Raw genomic sequence first — 25,661 nt, 5'->3', positions numbered from 1 at the left:
TACTCCTCACTCTGTGTAACCGTGCCAAATGTTATCTTCCTCACAAAATTCCACGTTTTCATTTGAAAATCCAAACATTTACAGCCAAATAAACCAGGATATGGGTCTATGCTGTCTTGGAACTAAAACCCATTACTAGCCATCAATACCATACTAAAAAGCAAAAAAACAAAAAAAAATGTACTAAGAAGGGACAGCCTAACAAATAGGACACCTCAGTTTTGGGAACCTGAAGTTAGAGGGCACATACTTCTTCCTCTCAGGTTTGATATAGAAGGCGCATGTGTCTGCCCTCCTCCCCTTCCCATGTACTGCACACTGCCTGAAAGGATTTAAATCTTTGTATCAGTAGCCCTAAAGCTCCCTACTTTCCTGAAGAACTGCCTTTGCAAAGTCTTCTCTGTGGAAAGGAAACTCAGAGGCCAGAATACTAAAATATGACATAAGCAACTCAGATTCTATCAATTCCTAATCATTTGCAGTCTCTCCTAGTCTGACCAAGTCTCCGTCCACCCAAAATGAAAATCATCTCCTTCCTCCTTAAAGTCACATAAAAAAGGCCGAGCAGGGCCAGCCCCGTGGCTTAGCGGTTAAGTGCGTGCGCTCCGCTACTGGCGGCCCAGGTTCAGATCCCAGGCGGGCACCGACGCACTGCTTCTCCGGCCATGCTGAGGCCGCATCCCACATACAGCAACTAGAAGGATGTGCAGCTATGACATACAACTATCTACTGGGGCTTTGGGGGAAAAATAAATAAATAAAAATAAATTAAAAAACAAAAAAAAAACGCCGAGCATCTCAAAGAAAAAAACTCAAGTGGAATTCAGAGCTTACGGTTTATGAGCTATCCTAGGGGCCGGCCTGGTGGCGCAAGCAGTTAAGTGCGCGCACTCCGCTGCAGCGGCCCGCGGTTCACCAGTTCGGATCCCGACACACCACTTAGCAAGCCATGCTGTGACGGCGTCCCATATACAGTGGAGGAAGATGGGCACGGATGTTAGCCCAGGGCCAGTCTTCCTCAGCAAAAAAAGAGGAGGATTGGCTGATGTTAGCACAGGGCTGATCTCAAAAAAAAAAAGAGATATCCTAAAGGCCAACTTAGAAAAACGGTTTATCCTGAAGGGAGAGAGCAATCATAATACACCCACAATTACAGAAGCCATACAGCTTTAGGGAGACTCTGGGAGAAGTACCTTTCACAACAGATTACAGTTTAAGGATGTCCTAAGGGAGACAATTTTCCTTTATGTGCTTTCTAGATTTAAACAATTACTCCATTATAGAGCTTATCACCAAGAAACAAGTCCTCACTTACTCTCCTTGCTTCCTTCCTGCGTTGCCTCAAGATGATAAAACTTCGTTATTAGATATAAATAGCACAGTTTATGAAGCTACAATAGCAAAATAAATCACAAAAGTGAGAAACATCAAGAATTTGCTAACATTTATTGCAGAAGCCAGGCAATTACCACCAAGTATTCAAAGCTTAAATGACGGTACTAATTTGATTAAGAGTAGTTTTCAACATCTTACAGAAAGAATAACTGCCATAGAACTAGCCACTCCAGAACCTGTGAAATTAAGTGGTATAGAAGAGAAAAGGAGCCTAAAGGCTTTCTTTACTATTTCCAGGACAGTTTAAATATAACTCAACTTCACTTAGCTTTACTTTCCATTTCATAAATTAATATAGGCATATCCCAGAGATATAGTGGGTTTGGTTCCAGATCACTGTAATAAAGCAAATGTCGCAATAAAGCAAGTCACATGAATTTTTTGGTTTCCCAGTGCATATAAAAGTTATGTTTACACTATACTATTAAGAATACAATATCATTATGTCTAAAAAAAAGAATGTACATACCTTAATTAAAAAATACATCATTACTAAAAAATGCTAACCATCATTTGAGCCTTCAGTGAGTAGTAATCTTTTTGCTGGTGAAGGGTCTTGTAAAAAAAACACAATATCTGTGAAGTGCAATAAATCAAAGCACAATAAAATGAGTATCCCTCTTTTTTCATCTTGCTTATCAATTCTTGTACTCATATCACCAAGAAAATAGAGAACTCCTATTTCTTATGAATATCCACAACCTATTAACAAACTAAGCCTCAAAAACTTAGATTATAATTACAGAGAAGGAAATTATATAGGAAAAAAATTATTCTTCAAGGAAATTATAAATGTCACTTTATTTCTGTGATATACAATTATGAGAAGATAATATTTCCTCTTTGAATTCAAACATATTGCTGAAGCTATTTACAATAGTCTTTCTGTAGTAGTTTGGCAATGAAGAACAATGAAAAAAGTTGGATAGGTAATGTCACATGGTAATATTAGTCACTGATTTAGTAGCTCCCCTTCCAACAGATACATTCAAATTTTGCTATAACTTCTGAAAAAAAATATTTTTATGAAGAAATGCCAGAAGTGCTATTTCATAACGTTTCTCCTAAATATGAATAGGAATAAAGCTATTCACTTAACAGGCTATTGAATCTCCTCTGGAGAGTTTAAACACAAGGACAGATAAGACTGTCTGGGACCTTCTAAGGCAGAAACTTTCACTTCTTTAACCATGACCCACAGTACCACAGAAATAAAGAAACACATTTTACATCAGAATGTACATAGTCATATATACCTACAAATATGTATGCATACATAACTAAGTTTCACAAAACAATACTTATTTTAAGTATGTTTCCTATTCTTTACTATTGCTTTCCTTTTCATCTTTTTAAATGCTGGTCAGGGCCACTGAACTGATTTTGTGTGAAGAGCTACAACCCATAGTCTGGAAAACACTGGTCTGAGGCAATCTCACACTGGATTTCAGGGATCCAGTAGATCCAAACCCTGTGCCTAGGAGCCCTGGGATTCCTGGGCTGTGTCTCAGGAACCATCCGGAGGAGGGGGAAGGGAAAGGGTCAGCACACACAGACCCAGGCCCTGCCCAAGTGAACCAAAGCTTCTCAGCAATTATCTTGAGATTTCACATAAGATTTAATTGAGAGGCAGGGGGAAAAAACAGTTCTTGGTTAAAAAAATAAAAAGTTACAAAATCAATGAGTTAGAGGACCTTTCAGGACCCCTTCCAGTGTGAGTCTAGAAATAAATATTCACTCCAAACTATAAAATAAACTACAAATCTTTATATCACTATAGAATCACAACCATATCACAGGACCACAAAACTTTTAATACTGAGAATTCAAAGCTTTATAATTTATGTTATAATTTCTCAACATATTGCCAGATTAAAAGTGCTGAAGGCATCACAGTCTCCCCTTAAATTCCCTCCCCATCCTGCAGAAACAACCTCCAAGCCTTCTCCCTTACTCAAAGTACATTCTGCTCATAGTTCTTATTAATAAAGCAATTTTATATTTGCTAAATAGAACATATTACCAAGTAAACAGACTAAGCCACACAAATTACTAGGCTCCTTAGACACTGATTAATTTGAACAAATTGATGTTGCTAAACTTTTAACTCAACAACTTTCTTAATTCATAAAAACATGTATCTTCCCACTGGAATTACCTCCAGCCAAAACATACTGACTTGGGTGCATAGCATTAATGGAACACACAGAGGCAAGGCATTCTCCACCAAGAAAAGAATGCACCTGCTTTCCTGTCTCATGGAAGATTTCCACTCGTCGTGGATGGGCCATGCTGCCAACTATGACACAGTCTTCTTGTTTAGGGTCCCACACAGCTCGGAACCTGGTCAGCCATCGCCCAGTGATGGTGTTGTGCCTAGTGAAAAAATAATTTTTTTAAAGGATAGTAAGTTTGAAATAACTCAAGGTAGCAATGGGCAGAGGGTAAAGATGGCACTGCTCCTAAATGCAGATTTTCTCTGCCAAGTTTCTTCTCATTAAGTTTCTGAGTTACTATCAACCTAATCTCATTCTTCCTACAAGACTGAAACTCAGAACAGAGATGACATCTGCATTTTTGAATCTCCAGTGAATACAGTGGTTTGTGCTCAGTGGTCATTAAGTGTCTACTGAAACAGCACTTTTTTTGTTCACTATTTCCTAGCTCAATGGACTCCTCTCCTTTTTTTTTTTTAGCACATACAAATAGAAGCACTATATATAAGAAATAATCTAGGTTATTGCTGTTTTAACATGATCTATTTTCCATATTTGCATTCCCCTGATAACCAAACCCTGAAATCATTTTATATTCCATACAACTTTAAAGTAAAAAATACATGTTGGGCTCAAAGGGAAATTAGAAAATACCTGCAGACAAATGACAACAAAAACACAACATACCAGAATCAATGGGATGCTATAAAAGCAATACTAAGAAGGAAATTTATAGCAGTAAACACATTAAAAAAGAAGCAAGATCTCAAAATCAACAACCTAACTACCTCAACGAACTAGAAAAAGAAGAAAAAACTAAACCAAAAGTTAGCAGAAGGAAGGAAATAATAAAGATTAGAACAGAGATAAATGAAAGAGAGGACAGAAAAACAATAGAAAAAAATAAAGAGTTAGGTTTTTGAAAAGATAAACAAATTGACAAGCCCTTAGCTAGATTAAGAGAAAATGCAAATAATTAAAATCAGAAATGAAAGGGGGGATATTACAACTGATGTCACAGAAATAAAAAGGATCATAAGAGAATACCATGAACAATAATATGCCAACAAATTGGATAACCTAAGTAGAAATGGATAAATTTCCAGAAACATACAACTTACCAAGACTGACTCATGAAGAAATAGAAAATCTAAATAGACCTATAACTAGTAAAGGGATTAAAACAGTAACCAAAAACCTCCCAAAGAAAAAGCCCAAGACCAGATGGCTTCACTGGAGAATTCTACCAAACATTTAAAGAAGAATTAACACCAATGCTCCTCAAACTCTTCCGAAGAATTGAAGAGGAACACTTCCAAACTCATTCTATGAGGCCAAAACTACCCTGATCCCAAAGCTAGACAAGGACCCTATAAGAAAAGAAAACTACATGGGGCCAGCCTGGTAGTGTAGTGGTTAAGTTCACGAGCTCTGCTTCAGCAACCCAGGGTTCATGGGTTCGGTCCTGGGCACGGACCTACACACTGCTCATCAAGCCACACTGTGGCGGCCTCCCACATACAAAACAGAGGAAGACTGGCACAGATGTTAGCTCAGGGCCAATCTTCCTCACCAAAAAAAGAAAAGAAAAGAAAACTACAGACTAATACCCCTGATGAATATTGATGCAAAAATCCTCAACAAACTACTACCAAACCAAATTCAACAGCATATTAAAAGAATTATACACCATGACCAAGTTGGAATTAGACCTGGAATGCAAAGATGGTTCAACATACAAAACTCAATTCATGTAGTATACCACATTAACAGAATGAAATGTGATCAACTCAAGTGATGCAGAAAAATCATTTGACAAAATTCAATACCCTTTCATGATAAAAAAACATTCAATGAACTAGAAATAGAAGGAAACTATCTCAACGTAATAAAGGCCATATGTGAAAAGCTCAGAGGTAACATCATACTCAACAGTGAAAGACTGAAAGCTTTTCCTCTAAGATCAGAAAAAAGGCAAGGATGTCCACTCTGGCCAATTCTATTCAACATAGTACTGGAAATCTGATAGGACTAGAAAACTGGGTAGGACTAGAGACACTGATCTGCCTTACTTCCAGATGTTCACAACTGCACAGGTAACCAGATCCTGCACATGAGGCATCACCATTAAACCAACTAGCATTTGATAAGGGGGACACATTCTGAGCAGTCACTAGCAATTAGTCAATTAGAGAAGAAAAAGAAATGAAAGGCATCCAAATTAGAAAGGAAGAAGTAAAATTATCTGTTTGCATGACATGATCTTGTATGTAAAAAATCCTAAAGATTCCACACACACACACAAAAAACTGTTAAAACTAAAATGATTTCAGCAAAGTTGGAGGATACAAAAATCAACACCCAAAAATAGTTGCATTTCTACACACTAACAATGACTAATTCAGAAAGGAAATGAACAATCCCATTTACAATAGACTCAAAAAGAATAAAATTTAACCAAGATAAATTAACCAAGATAAATTTAACCAAGGAGATGAAAGCTACTATAAAATGTTACTAAAACAAATCAAAGAACATACAAATAAATGGAAAGACATCGTGTTCATGGATTGGAAGACTTAATATTGTTAAAATATCCATAGGACCCAAAGTGATCTAGAGATTCAATGCAATTCCTCTCAAAATCCCAATGGCATTTTTTGCACAAATAGGGAAAAATCCTAGAATTGACATGGAAGCTTAAGGGACCATGAATAGCCAAAACGACCTAAAAAAAGAATGGCCAACAAGCACATGAAAAGATGTTCAACATCACTAATCATTAGAGAAATGAAAATCAAAACCACAATGAGATATTACTTCACACTCATTAGGATAATCACTAACAAAAGAAGAGAAAACAAGTGTTGATGAATATACAGAAAAATTAGAACCCTGGTGCACTGTTGGTGGGAATGTAAAATAGTGCAGCTGCTATGGAAAAACAGTATGGAGGTTCCTCAAAAAACTAAAAATAGAATTACCATATGATCCATCAAAATCCTCCTTCTGAGTATTTAACCAAAAGAATTCAAAGCAGGATCTTAAAGAGATATTTGCACACCCATATTCACTGCAGCATTATTCAATACAATAGCCAAGAGGTAGAAACAATCCAAATGTCCATCAACAGATGAATGGATAAAGAAAATGTAGTATATACATATAATTGAATATTATGCAGCCTTAAAAAAGGGAGATTTGGGATGAACATTGCTAGATTATGGATGAACATTGAGGACATTACACTAAGTGAAATAAGGCAGTCACAAAATGACAAATACTGTATGATACACTCATATAATGTATCTGAAGTAGTCAAAATCATAGAAATGGAAAGTAGAAAGATGGTTGCCAAGGTCTGGGGAAAGGGCAAAGGAGGAATTAATGTTTAATGGACATAGAGTTTCAGTCCTGCAAGATGAAAAAGTTCTAGAAACCTGTTGCACAACAATGTGAATATACCTAACACTATTGAACTGTACACTTAAAAATGGCTAAGATGGTGAATTTAATGTTATGTGTTTATAACCACAACTAAAAATAAAATAAAAGTTTTTAAAAATACATTTGGGGGGCCGGCCCCGTGGCTTAGCGGTTAAGTGCCCACGCTCCGCTGCTGGCGGCCCGGGTTCGGATCCCAGGCGCGCACCAACGCACCGCTTCTCCCACCATGCTAGGGTCGCGTCCCACATGCAGCAACTGGAAGGATGTGCAACTATGACATACAACTATCTGCTGGGGCTTTGGGGGAAAAAAAAAGAGGAGGATTGGCAATAGATGTTAGCTCAGAGCCAGTCTTCCTCAGCAAAAAGAGGAGGATTAGCACAGATCTTAGCTCAGGGCTGATCTTCCTCACGAAAAAAAAAAAAATACATTTGGGGCTCTTTACAGCTCTCCAAAGTAAAAAGAAAAGTACTGCCCTTTTATTCTCTATACCTTAATACCATTAACAATCCTCTCTTATTAAAGTAGTATGGAATACAGAGAACCACATTTCCCACTGCCACTCAATGACCCTATTTTTAATGAAAATTCTTACTGATTCCAGAATCATCACCCTAATTTTTTTAAAAAATACACATTAGAAACCAATAAACTAGAATTAATAAAGTTTGAAAAAGGAAATGAAGAGGGGAAAATTTGTGAAAAAGGAAATGAACATACTTAAACATAGCCTCTATAGACTACAAAACTCATGAAGTAACACTAATCAACATACTGTACACCCTGTCCCCAGCTTCATAAATATTAATAAAGAGGGACGTCTAGGAAGAAGGCATTGAGTAAAGTCTGATGTAGAATACATACATTAAAGTAGCAGATGCAAAAAGAGGATAACCAAAGAAATATAGTAAGTGAGAAGGTGCGGAAGCCCTCTAAGCCCAGAACAAACAGGCACCAATAAACAGAGCTCCAGCTAGCCTCATTGGCAGGTGAGTAGTTATAGTCTTTGTTAATAAGATAACATGAGTAATTCAGGTCGGAATGAAGTCATTCTCCTTAACCAAAAATAAGCGCCCAGGGGCCGGCCCCGTGGCTTAGTGGTTAACTGCGCGCGCTCCACTACTGGTGGCCTGGGGTTCGGATCCCGGGCGCGCACCGACACAGTGCTTGTTGGGCCATGCTGAGGCAGCGTCCCACATACAGCAACTAGAAGGATGTGCAACTATGACATACAACTATCTATTGGGGCTTTGGGGAAAAAAAGGAGGAGGATTGGCAATAGATGTTAGCTCACGGCCGGTCTTCCTCAGCAAAAAGAGGAGGATTGGCATGGATGTTAGCTCAGGGTTGATCTTCCTCACAAAAAAAAAAATAATAACCACCCAGCTGCAGAGAATAGCTACCAACTAAAAGAGACTGAACCTCTTCACAGACACAGGGAACCTGAAAGTAAGAACCCTTCTGGATAGGATAGGAACTAGCAACCTGAGACACTTAAACAACATAATAAAAATCATGCCTATTACATCTCTTTGACAATCAGATGTCTACTGCATGCACTCCAACAAATAGCTCATAGTAATCCAGAGTCTACACTATTTGGCATATGGAAACGTACCTGATGGTGGTGAGGAGAGGAATCTGAGAGGATATACGGCTGCTGTCAAAGATTCTGCAAAATAAAGATCAAGAATAAAGTAACACACTCTTTTTATTGTTTCTTGAAAATTTTCTGAAATAACATCAGTGTATTTAACAAGCTTTTCATTGGTTCATGATATAAAATATTATTATTTTAAAATATATAGGATCAGGTTCTAACAAACCTCAGCTAATATATTCAATAAAAGTTACAAGGAATATTATAAAATTCAGTGTTTATATGGTTTAGCGTGGAAATAATTTATTTAAACACTATTACTCCAAACTTAAAATGTACATTCTAAAGTGAGAACCTGGACTCCAAAACTATTCAGATTCACAGTCATATACATAATATATAAGGAATGTGGTCTGAAAATGCACAAATAACCTAAAAGTGGATGCATGTATCCAGAGCAATTTCCCCATGAGACTCACCAGTTGAGGGTCTGATAGTGTCATTTCCTGGTGCTGGCGAGACTAAGACAGGCCAGCATGGGGAGGAGTTCTTGTGGGGCAGCTGGAGAAATCCAGAAGCCTCCACCAGCTACCCAGGCAGAAAGAAACTAACCACGTCACCACCACCTCCCCCTTCTCCTTGTGCCTAGCTATTCCAGTGCAGTTTCGTGGCACTAGAGCTTATTGTCTAATTAGATTACTAGAAAGCCAAATCACTAACAGCTAATGTAACAAGAGTGAACTTTGCAGTACAAATGAACAGGAATGGGACAAATAGGTAGCTCTTGAGACAAAGGAAACTGTGTGAGTGGAAAGAGGACACTGGACTGCCACTGCCTGGTATCTAAGTAATGCTCACAGACTTTACTAGAAACTAATTGAGCACCTGACACACATTGCAGACCATGCTCTCCCAACAGATGGGTCTAAACAGAAATTAGGTGCCTTTCTAGAGCCTGGCCCACAGTATACATTCAACAGATACTTGTTGAATGAATAATGAATGAATTCCAAAATCACTTAAGGTAAAACTCTCATAAATTGAGAAATGTTTGCAATGTTAAACAAAATCAGTTCTAGAAGAGAATAAAATCATTGTCCTTTGTGGTTGCATTTAACATTCTCCACATCTTTTTTTGTTGGCATTATTTTCTATTTTTGGTCCAACTGGTTTACATTACATTTTTAAATCCATTTTTAGGAAGTAGCTATAGAAAGGTACCAAAGCTAAAACCATAAAACTATATCCAGTAGTTTGTACAGAAGCCCAGTTTTTGCTATCTTTTCTGCCTGCTCAGGGCCTGGGGCTCTGCAACTTTCATTCAGCACCTCACTCATGGAGTAAACCCTACTATCCCCAAAGTCAGAGCTTCTCCCTAAACTAAAATTATCTCCCTTCCAAGATATCCTAAGCCCGGTTTCATCGGGATTTCTGGGATGATCCAGTGCTGAAAGGGAAGCCTGACATCGACTCCCCAGGGTAGCTACAAAGCTTCTTTGTCAATCTCAAGGAAATTTCGAGACCCCAAAACTGCTGAAAAGTCATTAAGTACAAGCCATTGATCTCAGGAACCTAGATGTGGCTACAAAACAATAACACTAGCAATTTAATAAGGAAAAACAGTAAACAAAGCTACTGGTTTACTGACACAGTAACTACAAACTCTTGAGATTCCTTAACAACATAACAACATATCTGTCTTCCCAATTTACCTCAGCTTACAATCAGCACATGTGGTCACTACTCTGTTACCAGTAAGAGGTGAAAAATAGGCAGAAGCGATGCTCTTTGTGTGTTCAGTCAAAGAAATCAAAGGCTGGTTTCCCCTGGGAGTCAGGCGCCTTGCATCATAAATATGAATATCCCTGTAATGGGAGGAATAATTCTCAGTGTTGCCACAGTCCATGTAGTAAGCCTCTAGAATAGGCTGAACATAAATTAGACATTCAAATACTCATTACATTGAAGAAAAGTTAAGATAGAACCCTCTAATCTTCTGTATTAATTTTATAAACATTGGTATAGATAAAAAAAAATTAGAAAAATTTCAAAACCATAGCATATATATGTAACCAGTGGGTGCAAAGAGACAAGATTCTAGTTGGTTTTCTCATCTCTCCAAGAAAAAAGTTAACACAGACCAACAAGTCATAGGTCACATATAATTTTTTTTTACAAGCTTTCTCAAAAGACTAGAAGTAAATGCATATGATACCAAGGAAAACAAAAATGTGTATTTGTTTCAATACTTTCACTTGTTACTAAATCCAAAAGAATCTCTCATTTAAAAAAAAAATCACACTAAAAAAAAAAAACCTTCAGTTGGTATAGAAAGGAAAATTATTTGGCCTGTGGGTATTCACAAAGTCTTTCGCAACCAAATTAAAACATTATTTCTAACATTAAAAGGCCAAAATCATGAAATTTTATGAAGAACATACCTCAATCCTGCAGTGATGAAATACTGTCTATGCACTGGATGGACATGAACAGTTCTTATTTTTCTCAAAGAAGAACTGATAAGTTTCTCATAAGAAGTTCCAGGTGTCCGTCTATCCACCAATGACAAACTTCCATCCCAGTGTCCTACTATTAAAGTGGAGGCATCTTCTGCCAAGAAGTCAAAGGAGGAAAAGCTACTTCTTTCGTCTCTGTACACCTAAGGATATAAGTAACAATCAACTTATATAACACTCTTCTTTTAAAGAAAGCCAATGCATAAATTCTTTGGTAAAAGAGTTATAAAACACCTTACCCAAATAACCTCATTTATCCTCCCCTCATCCCCACAGGAAGCACAGGGCAAAATGATCATCCACTTTCACGGAGATGGAAACTAAGACACTGATCAGCTGTGAGACTTGCCTAGCATCAAATGGCCCATCCACCCATGTCAGGGCTACATCTCAAATCTCTTAAATCCAGCAAACCTCAGATGCAGGTCTGCTCTGTGAAATTTACTAGGAAATGGGTTGAATCTGAATTCTACCCAACTGAAATATCTTCATATACCAAGTAACTTTGCCAACCAAGTCCAAGATATATGGCCGAATGCTCACCTATTTTTGATGGAAATGTAAATAGGTACAAATTTTTGACAGCCAATCAGGGTACAATCTATCAAAATATTTAATGCTTATACCAAATAATTTCACTAAGATCTATATAAGGATGCCTGCTGCAAGGCTGCTTATAATAGCAATAAGAAGTAACCTAAATGTCCACCAAAAGAGATCTGGTTAAATAAATGACAGTACATCTCTACTTTGAAATACCGTGCAATGCTAAAAAGAATGAGGTAGATTTGTATTACTAACTGTCCAAGTATTTTTTTTTTTGGTGAGGAAGATTGGCCCTGAGCTGACATCTGTTGCCAATCCTCCTCTTTTTGCTGGGGAAGATTAGCCCTGAGCTAATAATATCTGTGCCCATCTTCCTCTATTTTGTATGTGGGACGCTGCCACAGCATGGCTTGATGAGTGGCGCATAGGTCTGCCCCCAGGATCCAAACTCATGAACCCCGGGATGCTGAAGTGGAGTGTGTGAACTTAACCACTACGCCACCTGGGCTGGCCCTGTCCAAGGTATTTTTTAAGTTAAAAAAGCAAGTTGCGGGCCGGCCCCGTGGCTTAGTGGTTAGGTGCGCGCGCTCCGCTGCTGGCGGCCCGGGTTCGGATCCCGGGCGCGCACCGACGCACCACTTCTCTGGCCATGCTGAGGCTGCGTCCCACATACAGCAACTAGAAGGATGTGCAGCTATGACATACAACTATCCACTGGGGCTTTGTGGGAAAAATAAATAAATAAATAAAATTTAAAAAGCAAGTTGCAAAAAAGTATGTATGTATGAATCCGTAAGTGCAAAGAAAAAAATCTATATCTATATGCTTGTAAGTATATGTCTACTTTCTGGAAGCATACCCAAAAGATACAAGGGTTACTTCTGAAGAGTGGGAATGGGGGAAGGGCAGATTTACCTTGCATACCCTATTTATTGTAAATATTTTATCATGAGCATGTATTATTATAATTTTTTAATCACTTATAATCCACAGCACTATCACTTTGGGTTCAGGGCTCACACATATAAGGAAAAAACAAATGTTGCAGAATGTGTCAGTATTCAACTAAGGGAGAGTGACCACAATTCTAATCACTGAATCATGAATTGCTGCTTTTTATTTTTAATAACAAGTATTATTATAAACTGAGATTAACAAATTAATATACCAAAGGCATCCCAGCCCACACACACACACAAAAAAGCCCAATATACACAAATGAAACTTGAAGTATTCAGTCAGTATATTAAAATAGTTAAGTGCAGGGGCTTTAGAGTCAGACAGACCCAAGTGCAAATTCTCGTTCTTCCATTTACAGCCTTGAGCAAGGTAATAAACATCTTTACCTCAGTTTTTTCAGTTGTTAAATGGGGATAACATTACCTATTTCATAGGGTGTTATAAGGCTTAATAATATATATATATAAAGCACACTCAGGTTAATGCCTAACACAAGGTAATTGTTCAATGAGTAGTATCAATAGTTCAATCAGTAATGCAAATTACTGATACATGCAACATCATGGATGAATCTTAAAAGCATTAAGTACAAGAAGCCAGACAAAAAGTTACATACTGTATGATTCCATTTACTTAATATTCTGAAACAGGCAAAATTATCAAGACAGTAATCACATCAGTGGTTGCCACGGGCTTCGGGAAGGGAGAGGAGACTGACTACAAACGGTCATGAGGTAATTTTTTTGGGTGATGAAAATTTTCTATACCTTGATTGTGGTCGTGGTCACACAGGTACAGACAATTTTCCAAAACTCATAGAACTGTACACCTAAAAGGGTAAATTTTACTGTATGTAACTTATACCTCAATAAACCTGACTTAAAAAAATAAATAAATGGAGAACTCGTACAACTCTATACTAAAAAGACAGATAACCCAATTAAAAAATAGGCAAAGGATCCAAATAGAGATTTCTCTAAAGAAATACAAATGGCCAATAAGCCGATGAAAAGATGCTCAGCATCATTAATCATTAGGGAAATGCAAATCAAAACCACATGAGAGGGCCGGCCCCGTGGCTTAGCGGTTGGGTGCGCGCGCTCCGCTGCTGGCTGCCGGGTTCGGGTCCCAGGCGCGCACCGATGCGCCGCTTCTCCAGCCATGCTGAGGCCGTGTCCCACTTGCAACAACTGGAAGGATGTGCAGCTGTGGCATGCAACTATCTACTGGGGCTTTGGGGGAATAAATAAATAAATAATTAAAAAAAAAAAAAACCCACATGAGATACCACTTCATACCCACTAGGATGGCTATACTAACCAATGATAACAAGTTTTGGCAAGGATGTGGTGAAACTGGAACTCTCCTACATTGCTGATGCGTACGTAAAATGGTGAAGCCAGTCTGGAAAACAGTTTGGCAGTTCCTCAAAATGTTAACCATAGAGTTACCATATGACCCAGCAATTCCCATATTGGGTATATATAGGTATATACCCAAGAGAAATGAAAGCATATGTCCACACAAAACTTTTGCACAAATAACAGCATTATTTGCAATAGTAAAAAATGCAAACAACCCAAATGTTCATCAACTAATGAATGGATGAGTAAAATATGGTCTATCCACACAATGGAATATTCTTCACCCATAAAAAAAGAATGAAGTACTGACACATTCTACAACATGCATGAACCTTAAAACATTTTGTTAGCAAAAGAAGCCAGTCACAAAAGACTACAAATTGTATGATTCCATTTATATGAAATGTCCAGTACAGGCAAATCGATAGAGACAGAAACAGGCAGATCTATATAGATCAGTTGTTGCCTAGGGTTGGAAGGAGGGGAAAACTGGGAGTATCTGCTAATGGGCAAGGAGTTTCTTTTTGGGGAGAAGAAAATATTCTAAAATTAGATTGTGGTAATGGTTTCACAACTCTGTAAATATACTAAAAACCATTGGATTTTACACTTTAAATGGGTGAATTGTGTGGTATGTGAATTCTATTTTGGCAAAGTTGTTTAAAAAAATAAGTACAATCAGTTATTAAGTGGCTGATAAAATACAGATGTACCTTTAAATTTCAAACTCCAACCTTCTTGTAAGAATATAAACAAATACAAAACAAAACATGACTTGCATAGATAACTACATAGTTGTGCATTAATAACCAAAGTGCTACCATTAAACAGTTTAAAGAATACTTTTCACAAAAATTATCTCATTTAATCCACAATTGATAGCGCATTTATTTCTAAAAAGGATTTGAAATATCAATGTTGCTCTTAAAAACCTATTTTTAAAAAGCTAGAAATAAAAATTATAAGAAAAAAAGAAGCAAAGATACTGATAAGAAAAGGAACTGTTTCTTCTAATTGTCAGTAATTAAGAAATCAAGTCTCTGACCAGCAACACATTAATAGTCTTGAAAAGTCTTTTTTCATATGGTTATAAACAGACCTCAAGGGACTTAAACATCCTCCCTTTTAAAACAAAACCCAAGGGCCGGCCCTGTGGCTTAGTGGTTGAGTGCACACGCTCCGCTGCTGGAGGCCCGGGTTCGGATTCCCTGCGCCCACCAGTGCATCGCTTCTCCGGCCATGCTGAGGCCACGTCCCACATACAGCAACTAGAAGGATGTGCAGCTATGTCGTACAACTATCTACTGGGGCTTTGGGGGAAAAATAAATAAAATTATAAAAAAAAAAAAAAATTAAAAAAAAAAAAGAAAACCCAAAAACTATTAGCTCTCAACAGGGAGAAAAACCTTCCCCAATTTTAAGAAAGATCATTTTAGGGCCGGCCCGTGGCTTAGCGGTTGGGTGCGTGCGCTCCGCTGCTGGCGGCCCAGGTTCAGATCCCCGGCGCACACCAACGCACCGTTTGTCCGACCCTGCTGAGGCCGCGTCCCACATACAGCAACTAGAAGGATGTTCAACTATGACATACAACTATCTACTGGGGCTTTGGGGGAAAAAAATAAATAAATAAAATTATAAAAAAAAAAAAGAAAGATCATTTTAGGAATACAGTGAAAAACAAAACAAAAGCAGGTACGTACTATACTATAATTATTAAAACGATTATTTTAAAACTCTTTTAAAGATAATTATGAATCATCTGTACATGGAATATTAGGATAATTACAAAGACATCAGAATCTGTTCATTTTGAGTACTGCTTATATAAAAAATTAAGGCATAAAATTAGATCATAAATTAGTATTTACAAAGCAACTTCAGTGATGAGTACCCTGTTCTCTTCATTGTCCATCACATATAAATTGCTCTTATACTGAGGACCTCTAAAAACTTTAAAAGTCTCATTCGAAATAAGATAAAGGATGAAAACCTACATCTAAACCATCCTAAGTTTCATAAAGATTAAAATCTCTATTAAAAAAAAAGTTTGATTTGTAAGAATTCCCTTATTGAGGAAATCCGATACAGTTAAGTAAATCTGCAAGTTCACCTCAAATGATATGTTTGTTGCAAGCATTAAGTAGCAGATATTTAAGTAGTAGACCAAAACGTAATCACTGGGATCCAATATTGTGAAGATTCCCCAGGCGTTTGGAAGTTTCTGGCCTACCCCACCAGAGATCACCTGATTAGAAAACCTCCAAGGAGTAGTCTGGTGATCTAGGTAGAGTGTCTCTGGGAGGATGGGTGGTCATGAGTATGAGCCCAAGATCTTTCAACTATTCTTAAACAGGCTTCAACTTAATTTGACCTTGCAGGGGTTAGACCAGCCCAGGAAAAGACTTTATCCTCAACAGGTGGTTACAAATAAACTTGGCCTAAGATGTTCTGCATAAAACCGCCCAGGTGTCCATTTCTTGCCAGAGTACAATTATATGACATGCAATGGCTGTTTTTCATTCTAACTTCACCAGATAAAAGCAGCTGAGCTAACCTCTTTACCATCAGATATATATGGCATATAAGACATGATAAATCTTAGCTAGAAGACTAGAGAAAACCAAATTTTATAGTTTCTGTGTTATATTACAAGTCAAAAGTTTTGAGTATAATGTAATGCAGTACTGTTATGTGATGAATTTCTCTATAGTCTTTTTTGCCACATGTAAGTCTCATCCCCACAAAATTCATATCTGCAAAGGCTAGGAAGGATGAACAAAAGTATAATAATATTCCAATTCTTTTTCCTGAATGAAAAAGAAGTACAAGTCTTAAGCCTAAAAATAGAAGAGTAAGTTATTTTATTCAAAAGCTTTTTGCAAAAATGAAAAAATAAAAATAATATGAGCGAACACTTATTATGTGCCAGGCTCTGTTCTAAGTACTTTATCTGCATTAACTCATTTAATTCTCATGACAACCCTGTAAGGCAGATACTATTACTACCCCATTTCACAACTAAGGAAATTGAGGCACAAAGAGGTTAAGTAACTTGCCAAGGTCACACAAGTAGTAACAGATGGTCTGGGATTTTAACTCAGGCAGTATAGTTCTAAAGTCCCTATTCTATACCATAACCTCACCCAATCTGGTATAATAATCAGTCATGTAGCATTGCATAGAGAATCCAGAATATTATCTGAAGTCAACACGTAAACACATTAACATTTACCTCGTCAAAAACAGCCCTGGAAAAATCCCCACAGCGTAACGTGCCATCATAGCTCAGTGACAGTATGTGAGCTGGATTGGCAGGTGAGAAGTAAAGACAGCTAACTGGCTGACTATGGGGTTGAAAAACATAAACTCCATCTTCTTTAGGTTGTTGAGTCTAGAAGAGAGTTGGGGGCGGAGAGAGAGATAAAAACTAGTCAGAAGTAGTAATATTTTCTATGTCATTAAACTATTTACATCTGTATTATATTCAGTCTTTTCTTAGTCTATAATTGTATCCACCCTCCCATTCAGAAAGTCAGAACTAGAAACTTTATACTGTTAATAAATTACATTTTTCTAATTTTTCAATCTAGCAACATTGTCACATTTATTTTAACTAGCAAACCAGTCTTTTCATAATACAGAGGGAAAAAATTACTGCTTATTATGACTTCAGTTCATGAAATCCTCAGGAAATGAGAAATCTACTCTTTATTTCACACACAGCATAATCCCTTCCTACCAAAAACAATATTAATACCATTACCACTTTGCTTCCTAAGTGTACTTCTATATAATATGAGTATATCATTCTCAGTGCAATTTTCATAAGGTGTTTGGTCCTGCCACAGAATAATAGTTTTTAAAATATTTTATCCCCTAATTATACCATGAAAAGTCATATATTTGAATTTCCACATTAGTATTACTACTTCTAAGGATTATCCTTTCCACAACTGCATTACCTACCCCTAAATCATCACTTCTCAGATTTGGATAAGTTATATTCCTGTGCCATGTCATATTATGAACCAGATCAACTATCATCTCCAAATCTGGCTTAGTCTGCTCTGAAATATTCAAGCATTTGTTTTCTATTTTAAATTTTAAAATAAAAAGAAGAATTTTTAAAAAGAAAGAAAAAAGGAAAGAAAAAAATCACCATCACACACACTCCTCCTCCTACCCCAAATTAACCACAGTTAACATCTTGTTTATAGTATTTACTTTTTACAAAACAAAACTCTCCATTGTTATAAGGAACTCAATATGGAAATGTACAAAGACAAAAGTTTTTAAAAATCACTCCAAACCTAAAATTAACCAAAATTATCATTACAGATATCTTTATATGCACTTATGTAGACAGAATGACAGAGGAGACATTTAGAAAAAATAAGACCATGCTATATATGCCATTTTTAATAGTATTAATTATACTTCAAAATAATAAAAGAAAATCAGGCTGAAGGAATTTTTGAACTTCAAGTATTTCTTTACAGAGATATCTCCTAAAAAGGAAAAAGTATAAAACATAAAGCAGTTGTAGTCATTATGCTTTTTTATTTTTTTAACTGTCTCAATTTTAGATGATTTCTATTGATTGAGAACATTATTCTCGCCCCTCCTCCAATCTTCCCTTTCTCCATCTCTATATTTTGTTATATTATTATTTTTATTTTGACAAGGTTGATAACATTCACATCCAGTTCTGTAACTATAATTCATATGGCTGTGTAATATTATGTTCTGCATGTAAATGGATTCAATGCTCATCATCAATTCTTTTGTGTAGCTTCTCCATTCTTGAATTCTTAATTTTGATTTACTCTTAATTGGCTGAGATTTGCTGTCAAGCAGTTTTTTTCCAGATGAACTCACAGGCCTTGAATTTCTTGAGTTTTTTCACATTTGAGAACACCTACCTGTGCCTTTACATTAGAACAATATCTTGTGCCGGTAAGTTATTCCAGGGCCACACTTCCTTCCCTCAGAACTTTGTTGACATTACATGAAATGTCGCTGTAGAAAAGTGTGGCAAGCCTGGCTTTTCACCTTGAATATAATTTGTTTTCTCTGCCTGAAGAATTCTTTATCCTTTAAGTTCCAAATTTTCCTAGAACGTGGTGTACACATTCAATCTGCCAATTCAATTCTGCCTTTTCAGAAAAATTCTCTTTGAATATGTTTTCTATTCCATTCGTTGGGTCATCCTTGTCTTTCCTTTTCTATTTTTTTTTTTATAATTTTATTTATTTATTTATTTTTCCCCCCCAAAGCCCCAGTAGATCATTGCATGTCATAGCTGCACATCCTTCTAGTTGCTGTATGTGGGACGTGGCCTCAGCATGGCCGGAGAAGCAGTAGCGTCGGTGCGCGCCGGGGATCCGAACCTGGGCGGCCAGCAGCGGAGCACGCGCACTTAACCGTTAAGCCACAGGGCCGGCCCCTTTCCTTTTCTATTGACTTGTCTCTTAAAGCTTTTTTCATCTGTGTTTGAGATTACCTCAAATCTTTCCTTTAATTTCTGTAATTTAATTTTCATCGATGTCTATTCTGTTCCTTGCTTTTGTCTAATTTATTAGTTTCATTGATCTTGAATTGTTTCCTTAGCTCTGCAATCTCCTTTTTCATCTCATTCTGTTGTTTTATTGTCTTTGAGTCATATTTTACCAAATTAATGTTGTCATTAACTTACTCCATGGCAGCACTGTCCAAAAGAACTTTCTGAGATGTTCTGTCCAATATGGTATCCACTAGCCATGTGTGGCTATTAAGCACTTGAAATGTCCCTAGTTTAACTGAGAACTGAATTTTCTATTTTAATTATAAATGTAAACAGTCTCATATGACTAGTAGCTACTGTATTGAATAGTGCAGTTCTACAGTCTGGAGCAACTAGGGAGAATTTCCTTCCTTTCCTTATGTTTTTCTTCTAGGTCTGTCTTTGCACGCTAGGTTATTTTGCTGTTTTTGTGGTATTTGTCTAGTTTCCATGTCATTTCTTTTCATTTTCATCATGCTTGAATTACTCTGTCCATGCTAGTTGCTCTGATATAACATATTGACTCGTTCTCCCAGTATCTTATACCAGTTCATTTTTTCCTCAGACAAGGCTTCTCTGTAGCCAGGAGAAAAGATGAGGCAGGAGGAGAGAGGTAGAGTTGGTTTCAGCTCAAACAGTATGCAGTATTTATTGAAATTCCTAGACTCTGAGATTTTGTTCATTATTTTATACCTGGATTCATATCACCTACTTGGTGGGGTTGGGGGAGGGGGGGCTTATATCCCTCTTTATAGACCAAGAAAATTTCCTTTGTAGAGAATTAGTCCTACTATTCACTTTCCCCATTTCCCCTGTTTTTGCCCATTTTCCCCCAACAGCCATTCCCCTATTTCTCACTCAAAAGAGGAAAAATCTAAATGTCCACTCAATGTGCTTCTCTCTAGTTTTGAGGATATAGGTGAAAATTCTCAGGGTTTGGTCAATTCACCAGTACGGATTTTGGAGATGGAGCAGGGTATAAGCTAAACCATGCTGTGTATAAGCTAAACCCCGAGTGCCCAGCTCGGCTACAGAATTTATTTCTGTCCTTGGTGGCTAGTTTTTGAAGTACACTTAAGTTATACTTCTTCCTTATTCCTGTAAGTGATTTTTTTTTTTTTTTTTTTTGCTGATTTGACTATCTTTTGCTCGTTCTATGGGAAAATTCCAATCCCCCATTTTTTCTTTTTTTGTGAGGAAGATTAGCCCTGAGCTAAAATCTATTGCCAATCCTCCTCTTTTTGCTGAGGAAGATTGGCCCTGGGCTAACATTCGTACCCATCTTCCCCTACTTTATATGTGGGATGCCTGCCACAGCATAGCTTGATAAGCAGTACGTAGGTCCGAGCCCGGGATCTGAACGTGCGAACCCCAGGGCACCGAAGCAGAGCGCGCAAACTTAACCACTACGCCACTGGGCTGGCCTCCAATCCCCCATTTTAATCTGAATATATCAGGTTAAGAGTGCTTCTAACTACTTTGAACCTAAATGAGTCCAGGACCAGTCTGTTTTGAGCCTAGAAAGGACTATCTGCGCACACTGGACTGGAATAGGAAAACTAGAAGTACAGGCACCAGTTAAGACTATTGTGGTAATCTCAAGAAAGGAGATGGGGCCCTGGCCCAACATGGTGGCAGTAAGGATGGAAAGAAATGGACAAAACAATTTAAGGACTTTACTAGACATACGGAATGAAAGGAAGACCCAGCTTAAAACTCTTCAATGGCTTCCTGTTGCTTTTAAGATAAAAACCAAAATTCTTAACAAAACTTATATCTGGCCTCTGCCCACCTCTTCAGCTTCCTCCTATTCCATTCATCTCCTTCTTTCATTCCTTTGCTGTCTATGCTCCAGCCACACAGGCATTCTTTCAGGTCCTTGAATGTATCAAGTAGGTACCCTTCTGCCTAAGGCCCTTGACATGCTGTTTCCCTAGCTTAAACACTCTTTCCCCTTTCTTTGCTTGGTTTACTCCTAGTTAGCTTTCAAATATCAACTCAATTCTCACTTCCTCAGGGAAGCCTTCGCTGATCTTCCAAATTAAGCCAGTTCCCGTTACATGTTTTCATAACACTACTTTTCCTTCACTCCATTAATCACAGAATATAATTCACTCCACTTATCAAATATGTAATTACATATTTCAGTAATGCTGCTTTTGCCACTAAATTCTAAATTCTATGACGACAGAAACAGTCTTTGCTCACAAATGTCTAATGGCTGGAGAGTCATTAGAATAGTACTTAGCACAAAATACTCAATAAGTGTGGAATGAATGAATGGGTGGATGGATGACTAAATAAATAACTCAATTTTTGATCCTAAGTGAAACTAGGAATCCGACAGAAAGTTAAGAGGAAAAACTGAGGGAGCATTAAGGCAATTCAATGGAGAAAGGATAGTCTTTTCAACAAACAGGCTGGGACAATCGGATATTCACATACAAAAAGATGAACTTAAGGGCCAGCCCCGTGGGGTAGCGGTTAAGTGCGCGAGCTCTGCTGCTGGCCGCCCGGTTCAGATCCCAGGCGCGCACCGACGTACCGATTGTCAGGCCATGCTGTGGTGGCGTCCCATATAAAGTGGAGGAAGATAGGCACGGATGTTAGCCCAGGGCCAGTCTTCCTCAGCAAAAAGAGGAGGATTGGCAGATGTTAGCTCAAGGCCGATCTTCCTCACAAAAAAAAAAAAAGTGTGGATTTTATAATCTGTATATTATACCTCAATAAAGTTAATTGTTTTAGGGGCCGGCCCCATGGCTTAGTGGTTAAGTGCGCGCGCTCCGCTACTGACAGCCCAGGTTCGGATCCTGGGCGTGCACCGACGCACCGCTTGTCTGGCCGTGCTGAGGCAGCGTCCCACATACAGCAACTAGAGGGGTGTGCAACTATGACGTAACTATCTACTGGGGTTTTGAGGAGAAAAGGGGGAAAAAAAAAAAAGGAAGGAGGATTGGCAATAGATGTTAGCTCAAGGCCAGTCTTCCTCAGCAAAAAGAGGAGGATTGGCATGGATGTTAGCTCAGGGCTGATCTTCCTCACACACACACAAAAAACACAGTTAATTGTTTTAAAAACCAGGGGAATTGGGGGGTGAGCACAGGACAGCCAAGATATTGGTTTTAGATTTGCTCAATCTGTTAATGAGATAGCCAGTGTCCTGGAAAATTAGAAAGTTGATAGAGATATTGGACTACAGAGACCTAGTAATACAGACTTTTGGAGTCACGAGGAAAGACATGACAAAGGGACTTTTCTACATGTCTTCAACTCTGTACAGATCAACCCACTCTGAAAAGATCTTCACTTGCCTATGCTAATTCTCTATTTTTCCTTTTCAAAGTTCTTAGACAAAGAGTCTTTACCCATTGCTTCCATGTCTTCCTCTACCCCATGGTTTTTTTACTCTCCTAAAGTCTGTTACCTTCCTTACCTCACTGCTGAAGCTATTCTTTCAACTTGCTAATGGTTCCTTTTTTTTTTTTTTTTGGCTGAGGAGAATTTGCCCTGAGCTAACATCTGTTGCCAATCTTCCTCTATTTTGTATGTGAGTCGCTGCCACAGCATGGCCTCTCACAAGTGGTACAGGTCCATGCTGGGGAACCAAACCTGGGCCGTCAAAGCAAGCATGCCGAACTTAAACACTAGGCCACTGGGGCTGGCCCTAATGGTACCCTATTTTAAAAAGCCAATGGCCTTTTCTCTGTTCCCATTCTTTTTAACTTCTTTGCAAGAGGCCCTGTCAAACTCCCATCCTTGAAACTCATCTCTCAGCTTGTACAACCCTATACTATTTCTGGTCCTCTTCCCATCTCTCTCCTTCTGTTTTCTTTACTAAATCCTTTCACCTCCTACTCCCATTCACATCTTATCAAAATAAGCAAGAACCTATGTTCCCAAAATAAGAGAGAGTTTACTTTTTATTTCTCTCTTCTCATTTATAAAATCTGTTTATTAACCCCCACCATCTTCAAGTCATGGTTTCTTCATCTCCATTAATGTCCTTACGGCATTTTTCAGGTCTTGGTTCTACTTTCCCAATTAGAAAATAAGTTCAGAGAACATTAACTTGGCTTTTCTCAATTTTGTAACCACTGAAAGCAATCAATGCAGAATAATATGGCCAATGAATGGAATTCAATATCTGTTTCTGACTCATCAAAAAATGACTGGGATCATCCTAAGCAGATCCCTGGGAAGATATTTTGATACAGCTTGGAAACTGTATTTTAAACACAATTAGAAAACTAAGAACTTTGTGTGATCTTTTCATATACACATTTAAAGTTGTAATAGTTTCCTGGCAGTTGATTTATGCCCAGATGACTAATGATATTCAAGCTAAAACTATTAAAGTTCTATAAAGCAAATTTAAATTCCTCCAGATTTCTAAAACTTGGAAACACAAAGCACAAAACTATAAATCTCAACATCTATAAATACATGGCTCTAGGCTATTCTCTTGCAGACTATTTGCTTCAGTCAAACTTTAATATCTTCAAAAAATTAATAATAACTTACCAAATCCCAAAGTCCAACTTGGCCCGATTTGGCCCCAGCTGCCACCAACGTTCTAATTTCTGATGGGTGGATAGCTATAGACAATATTGAGCCTTTGGTAACTTTATTAACAGTATCTTCACTGATGACCATGCCACTTAAATTGGCTTTGTAGCTGAGAAAATTAAAAATTTAAATTTTAGAAGTAAAACCAATCTCAACAGTCAAATTAAGTAAAAGCTGATTCAAAAAGAAAAATCACAATTAGTAAATAAATGTGGGAAAATATTCAACCTCCTGGTAACCAAAGAAATTTTTCACTTATAAACGCTAGTAGACTGCAGTTAAACATAAAAATTCATATACACTGCTAGTGGCAGAGGAAGTTCATATAAGATTTTCCTAAGGAAAAAAAAGATTTTGGAAATCAATTCAGCAATGTTTACTAAAAGCCATTAAAATGTCCACAATATTTGACTCCTTAATCTCACTTCCAGAATCTATCCTAAGGAAATAACCCACTATCACACATACATACGTCAAGAAACACATGTATACATACAAACACACAAAAATAAATAGAAAACAACTCCAAACACCAAGGAAGAAAGAGGAAGTTAAGTAAATTCCACTTACTCAATGGAATATTATGCAATTATTCAATAAATTTAAGGACTCTAGTCACATACAACCACAATGTTAGTGAAAAAGCACAATGCAAAACTGTATATACATTAGAACATACAAAAGTAAAAATTTAAGTGGATTCATTCACTATTAAACATTGAATGAATATATATTATGTGCCAGGCACTGTTACTGGTTACTGAGACAAAATCCCTGCATTCATGAAGCTTATATCCTAGTGGTATTGCATATGGCAATACTTGAAAGGAAGTATATGGGCCGGCCCCGTGGCTTAGTGGTTAAGTGCGCATGCTCCACTGTTGGCGGCCCGGGGTTCGGATCCCGGGCGCACACCAACGCACCGCTTCTCGGGCCATGCTGAGGCTGTGTCCCACATACAGCCACTAGAAGGATGTGCAACTATGACGTACAAATATCTACTGGGGCTTTGGGGGAAAAAAAATAAAAAATAAAAATAAATAAAAAATAAAAAAAAAAAGAAAGAAAGGAAGTATAAAAAACAACAGTTGCTAGCGTGGAGATATTATGGGTAATTTTTTCACCTCATTTTCAAAATTTCCTGTAATGGTAGATAGTCTTTGCAACTTAAAAATCTCAGAAAGTCTAAAACAAAGGCAAGGAATTTTAACTCACCTTTTAATGCTAGATAACTCCTTCTCAGTGTTCTTACTATTTGTCTGAAGCAATGAGAGAGACCAAAGAACTAAGTTAATATACATATTGAAATTTCCTTAACAGATGATTCTAATAGCTATAAGCCCTCCCAAGTGATACCTTGTTCACTTCTGCCCAAGTCTGCAGAAATCCTTTAAATAGTTCACTGTTATCATCTCGATTTTCAGGAGTCATTTCTAAAGGCCCAGGAGGTAACAAAGGCTGTTATAAAAAATAAGAAACAAAAAGTTGATTGTCACCCTGACCTAGAAT

The 25,661-nt window shown here is 37.5% G+C and overlaps 1 protein-coding gene across 2 annotated transcripts in view; it reads right to left on the bottom strand.

Moving 5' to 3' along the window:
• Positions 1-1,429: 1,429 nt before the first annotated feature.
• WDR76 (WD repeat domain 76) overlaps positions 1,430-25,661 on the bottom strand; it is a 53,649-nt gene continuing 29,417 nt past the window's right edge. For both annotated transcript variants that reach the window (XM_058541456.1, XM_058541455.1), the window contains 8 exons: positions 25,509-25,610; positions 25,368-25,411; positions 24,108-24,261; positions 17,277-17,435; positions 11,100-11,317; positions 10,371-10,523; positions 8,677-8,730; positions 1,430-3,771 (listed from right to left, as the gene is read on the bottom strand). In XM_058541456.1, the coding sequence (XP_058397439.1) occupies positions 3,516-3,771; positions 8,677-8,730; positions 10,371-10,523; positions 11,100-11,317; positions 17,277-17,435; positions 24,108-24,261; positions 25,368-25,411; positions 25,509-25,610 (1,140 nt within the window). In that variant the 3' untranslated portion in view covers positions 1,430-3,515. The remainder of the gene's footprint in view (positions 3,772-8,676; positions 8,731-10,370; positions 10,524-11,099; positions 11,318-17,276; positions 17,436-24,107; positions 24,262-25,367; positions 25,412-25,508; positions 25,611-25,661) is intronic.

The sequence above is a fragment of the Diceros bicornis genome, chromosome 5, assembly GCF_020826845.1.
Source record: "Diceros bicornis minor isolate mBicDic1 chromosome 5, mDicBic1.mat.cur, whole genome shotgun sequence".
NCBI lineage: Eukaryota > Metazoa > Chordata > Mammalia > Perissodactyla > Rhinocerotidae > Diceros > Diceros bicornis.
This window is presented reverse-complemented; position numbering and strand designations above follow the sequence as displayed.